The sequence below is a fragment of the Pistacia vera genome, unplaced genomic scaffold (assembly GCF_008641045.1).
Source record: "Pistacia vera cultivar Batoury unplaced genomic scaffold, PisVer_v2 Contig43, whole genome shotgun sequence".
In the NCBI taxonomy this organism is placed as follows: Eukaryota; Viridiplantae; Streptophyta; class Magnoliopsida; order Sapindales; family Anacardiaceae; genus Pistacia; species Pistacia vera.
The window spans coordinates 536,647-541,363 of record NW_022196257.1 but is presented as its reverse complement, the minus strand read 5'-3'; the positions used below and the strand labels follow the sequence as shown (position 1 = coordinate 541,363).

Sequence of the window (4,717 nt, the reverse complement as noted above, 5' to 3'; positions counted from 1 at the left end):
AGATCATTTAACTTAAAATAATTTTATATCAGTACTCTTAGCTTTTAGGTGGGGTTAGCTATTTTTTTTTCTTTTTTAATATTTGATATTTTGATTAATTAAAAAATAATAAAAAATTTATAAAATCTAATATTTAAAAGTATTTTTATTTTTTAATAAAATATTAACGATAAACATAAGATCATCGAACTAACGGTGGAAAGCGTCGTTTTGCCGGTCGGAAAATGCCGTTCTCCCCAGTTTAAAGTAAAAAACGGATATGATATTTTTAAATTTTGCTACGGTGGTATTTCTTGTTTCTAGAAAGGAATATTCTTCTGACATTATTTGTTGAGCTGCAAAGCAACCCCCCATCAAGCGAAATTCAATGGATGAAGAAGTCAATGTCCACTAGTCCTAGTTCATCGACCAACAACCTTTCACTTCCCATTCAAACACCGTTTAGCAACTCAATTCAACCTTTTCGATCCCCTTGACTCAGCCCGATTCAACCCACTCTCCCCTCCTTTCCTTTCACAACATGCCCACAACATGCTGGTCCTCCTCTGCGTGGACCCCACACCCATCTCCTCCCAGCCTTAAAACTCATCGTGGGGTCCAGCGTCGGCGTTGACCACATCGACCTCCCCGAGTGTCGCCGACGTGGCATTACTGTTACTGATGCTGGCATTGCCTTCTCTGAGGATGTCGCTGACTTTGTCTTTGGCCTCTTGATCGATGTTTTACGAAAAAATTCTGCCGGTGACCGCTTCCTTCGGGCCTCCTCCTGGGCTAAAACATGTGATTACGCGCTGGGCTCTAAGGTTTAACCTTACTCACAACTCACATCTTTTTAATTGGGTCAGAATTTCATCGAAGTTCTTGGATTTTTGTAGTCTCTGTTTCATGCAATTAAGGTTTAACCCTGTTAGATTTACCTAATGAATTCATGCTTTTTTTTTCCACTGGAAGTGGGGTTTGCTATGCTACCTATGTTTTAGTTCAGAGTAACAATGTTTAAGTTTTACATAAAAGATTTCCATATACCAATATATATAACTATTTTGCTGAAACAATGTTGCATTTAATCTAGAATCTGATACGAATAACTTGCTTTTCATTAGGCATGATTTATTGGTTATGAATTTAGGGTTTCAGTTAGGAGGAAAGCGAGTTGGGATGGGAAAGATTGGCTCTGAAGTTGTAAAAAGACTTCAGGCCTTTGGCTCCATCATTTCTTTTAACTCCAGAACGAAGAAATCAGCTATCCTATTCCCTTATTACGCAGATGTCTATGAGCTTGCAGTGAATACTGCTGTGCTTGTTGTTTGTTGTGCACTTACAGAAGAAACTTACCACATAATTAACGAGGATGTAATGACTGTTTTGGGAAAGGAAGGAGTGATAATTAACGTTGGATGTGGGGCGCTCATTGATGAAAAGGAAATGGTGAAGCATTTGGTACGTGGTGAGATTGGTGATGCTGGTCTTGATGTGTTTTAAAATTAACCTCATGTGCCAAAAGAGCTATTTCAATTGGATAATGTTGTGTTGTCTGCCCATTGTGCATTGCTACTCCATAATGCTTTGATGCATTGGAGGTGCTGATTATGTTTAACTTGAAGGCTTCCTCGTGGTCAGTGGTCCATCTTGAGTGAAGGGACTATTCATTTAGTTTAGTAATGGCTTTTGAAAGTCATTAAACAGAAAACCAACATTGGTTCACAGCAGGTAGTGTGATTCATCAGTTGAAAATTTGATATATTGAATTATTCAACGCCTGAACCTTGTAAAATATGGGTAGGAAACAGCGGCATATAGGTATGTAAAATATTGGAAATGTGGTTCAAGCATTCTTCATCGTATTTTTGAGGTGCCTATGCTACTTCCAGAAAGCAGAGGTATTGTTTGTTAAATTAGAACTGTAATAGTGGGTTGAGATTTATCCTAACCTAAATTTTATAATGATGTTAGTGAAATTGGATCAGTTTCTCATTGTAACCTTGTTGTGCTTGTCTTGTACTGGGTAGGATATATGCAGACCTCTGTAGCTCTATTATCACTAATATATATTTCTTTTGGCACCAAGCGAACAAAGAAATAAAGCTTTCAATTATGTTAAGTGCCCACAAATATCCAAAGAAGTTGAAAAAGGGGGAAAGATTTGAACTGAAAACATAATTCTCATTCTCGGAACATCAACCCCGAATGTCGGTTACCAATTGACAGAAAGCAGATTCTTTATTATTTAATCAAATTTTGTGACCAGTTTGTGAAAACCCTCAGAAAGTCAAGCCTCTAAATGGTAAGTGTACTTACCTATCAATAAAAGTTTGTAGTTCTTCAAAGAACAATATAATGAGATTTATTATTGAAGAAAGCAATCACACATTATGGCCTCTACCTGCCACAGTAAAGGCATTAACACGGACCACCGTGCTCATAAACAACTTAGCATAACGCATAAAAATAACAAGATATGCAACGACCATTAATTTTAGCCTTCTTTAGAGAGGAGAGATTGTTGAGCCTTCCTAAACAGCTTGTGCTGAATATGCTGCTGAAAAGTGCGAGGAGGGAACAATGGAGGCTCAGTCTCGGACACAGTTTCCGGCAGAGGCTTAAGGACAATCTTTTCCTTGGGTGGCTCACAGAAAACAGCCCACGAAATCCTGACTTTCTCCTTGTTAACAAGTCCCCTGTGAAGAATACTCTTGTACTTGCCATTGCTCAGAATTTCAATGGTGTCACCAATGTGCATGATGATGGAGTTTGGAACACATTTTGCAGTGACCCACTTCCCTTCGTAGAAAAGTTGCAGGCCGGGAACCATGTTGTGGAGAATGAAAGTGAGTGCACTAATGTCTGTGTGAGCCTCAACACCAAGAGCCAGTTCTGGTTGAGGGCACTTAGGATAATAGTTGATCTTCATTTGAAGGAGAAGTTCTTCAATTCCGCCAACTTCTTTTTCCAACCTTCCCTCTTCTAATCCCAACCCAATTGATAACACTGACATAATTTTGGTTGCCAGGCTTCTAAGTAGCCTTGCATATTCGCTAGTGGCCACTCTGCATATATAGTTACATGTTTAAATTTCCAAATCTTTAGAATCAGAAATAGTTGATATAGGATTAAATATATAATAAATGATAAACAAAATTAAGAAAGACCAAATTAAGGAAAAAGTTTTTGACTCAGTCACATCAGGCTTAATCAAATAACAAAATTTTCTTTGAGAAATTCAAAAAGAAAAACAGACAAGTATAGATATAACTATAGTAGAGGAATTTATCTTATTATTATAACTATAGCAAAAAAAATTGTTATTTAATTATATTTAAAAAGGAATATTGTTATTAACCCAAAAAAAAAATATATATATATTGTAATAGATAAATTCTAACAAGTATAGATGTTGTTTATCTCACTCAACTAAAAGAATAAAAACGATTGCTCAGAAATTTGGGTTTCCTGAAGGAACAAATAAAAACTGACAGATATATAGACATTGTCCGAGTCCAGTATAGCATAGAAGTAACTAAAACAAAAGTCAAATGTCAAGTATATATAATTTGTTCATTATCATAATGAATTTAATAAGTAAAAAAAAAGAACTTACGTATAGTCAGCTGGGGTCTTAGGCCAAATTGACAAATCCCTCTTCTCTTCAGGAAAAATAAGATGGAAGAAATAATCCTCCCACTCAAGCTGCCCACTAGCATTATTAGCAAGCTTGCTTCCATAACCTTGAATTTTTCCAGAGGCCTGGTCGTTAGCATATTTCTCTTTCTCCTCAAGAGGAAGCTCAAAAAACGTCTCCCCCGCTTTCTTCACGCGCTCAGTAAGTTCATCAGGAATTCCATGGTTAACGAGGTGCATAACACCCCAATCGGTGGCAGCTTTTTTCAGCTCTTCCCGACATTTCTCACGAACCACTGGGTCCTCTGAATCAATTTCTTTAAGATCAATGGTTGGAACTTGAGGCCCTTCATCTTTCTTTTCCTCGTCAAAAATGTTGCCAATGCTCGCTAACTCTTCCTGTGGCCGAACATATTCTTTTGGGATTGCTTGAATCCCACTGCTCGCCAAACTCTCAACTCGAGGTGCCACTGATGTAACCATTCTTGAACAAGTTATCAGTGTTTTTATTTAAATTTCTTTTTTTCTTTCTTGAACACGCTATATAATTTGTGACCAAGATTATGTGTGCTTTTATAGTTTCGTTGAAGTAGTAGATCTAAGGAAAGACTATACAGTTGAAACACGTGATAACTGCCTAATTCTACTTGCAGCCCATAATTTAACTGGAGCAATTTATTTTAAAGTTGTTTGACTGGAAGATTGAAGCATGTGCTTCACCTAACCGTCGCAACTCATCAGTCACTCCATTCTTTTTCTTTATTTGTTTTGCTAGAATATATGATATATTGTTTAAATTGACTAATATAAGATTAATTAATATAGTTGCTCTGGATTCCTTTTAATTTGAGTAGATGAGGTAAACTTCCTCCCATTTAATATGTTAGTTTCTAAAGTCATTAGAGGACGTCGTTATCCAAATATGACAGTAGAGTATGAGTATTTTTTTTCCTACATGATTTTACAACTTTCGGACACTTTAATTGATTGTTATGAAATAAAAAATAAAAAAAAAACATTTACACGCAAAACCAATTATTAGTATAAATTTAGTATTTAAAAGTTATGGTATCTTGTAAAATAATTTGTTTTCTTAATA

At 36.1% G+C, this 4,717-nt stretch overlaps 2 protein-coding genes across 3 annotated transcripts; one reads left to right on the top strand and one right to left on the bottom strand.

Annotated features, from left to right (window-relative positions):
* Positions 1 to 357: 357 nt before the first annotated feature.
* LOC116143358 (glyoxylate/hydroxypyruvate reductase HPR3-like) lies at positions 358 to 2,129 on the top strand. Of its 2 annotated transcripts, none has more exons than XR_004130117.1 (2): positions 358 to 803; positions 1,130 to 2,129. XR_004130117.1 is itself a non-coding variant. In XM_031428805.1 (2 exons), exons 1-2 carry the CDS (start codon positions 718 to 720, stop codon positions 1,480 to 1,482), a joined length of 465 nt encoding a protein of 154 aa, XP_031284665.1. In that variant the 5' UTR covers positions 358 to 717; the 3' UTR covers positions 1,483 to 2,129. The 2 variants fall into 2 exon arrangements, 1 of the variants encoding a protein (XP_031284665.1); XM_031428805.1 differs by having other exon boundaries at positions 1,104 to 2,129.
* Positions 2,130 to 2,201: 72 nt separating this feature from the next.
* Positions 2,202 to 4,173, bottom strand: LOC116143357 (leucoanthocyanidin dioxygenase). Its single transcript, XM_031428804.1, has 2 exons — positions 3,599 to 4,173; positions 2,202 to 3,047 (listed from the first exon to the last, which is right to left on the bottom strand). Exons 1-2 carry the CDS (start codon positions 4,099 to 4,101, stop codon positions 2,477 to 2,479), a joined length of 1,074 nt encoding a protein of 357 aa, XP_031284664.1. The 5' UTR covers positions 4,102 to 4,173; the 3' UTR covers positions 2,202 to 2,476.
* Between the last annotated feature and the right edge of the window lie 544 nt (positions 4,174 to 4,717).

Bases quoted from the DNA above. Each gene is read 5' to 3' on its own strand.
- LOC116143357 (XM_031428804.1), bottom strand. From the start codon at position 4,101: ATGGTTACATCAGTGGCACCTCGAGTTGAGAGTTTGGCGAGCAGTGGG. The intron at 3,048-3,598 runs GTAAGTTCTTTT...CTATATATGCAG, and splicing joins AAGACCCCAGCTGACTATAC to AGTGGCCACTAGCGAATATG.
- LOC116143358 (XM_031428805.1), top strand. From the start codon at position 718: ATGTTTTACGAAAAAATTCTGCCGGTGACCGCTTCCTTCGGGCCTCCT. The intron at 804-1,103 runs GTTTAACCTTAC...GCTTTTCATTAG, and splicing joins ATTACGCGCTGGGCTCTAAG to GCATGATTTATTGGTTATGA.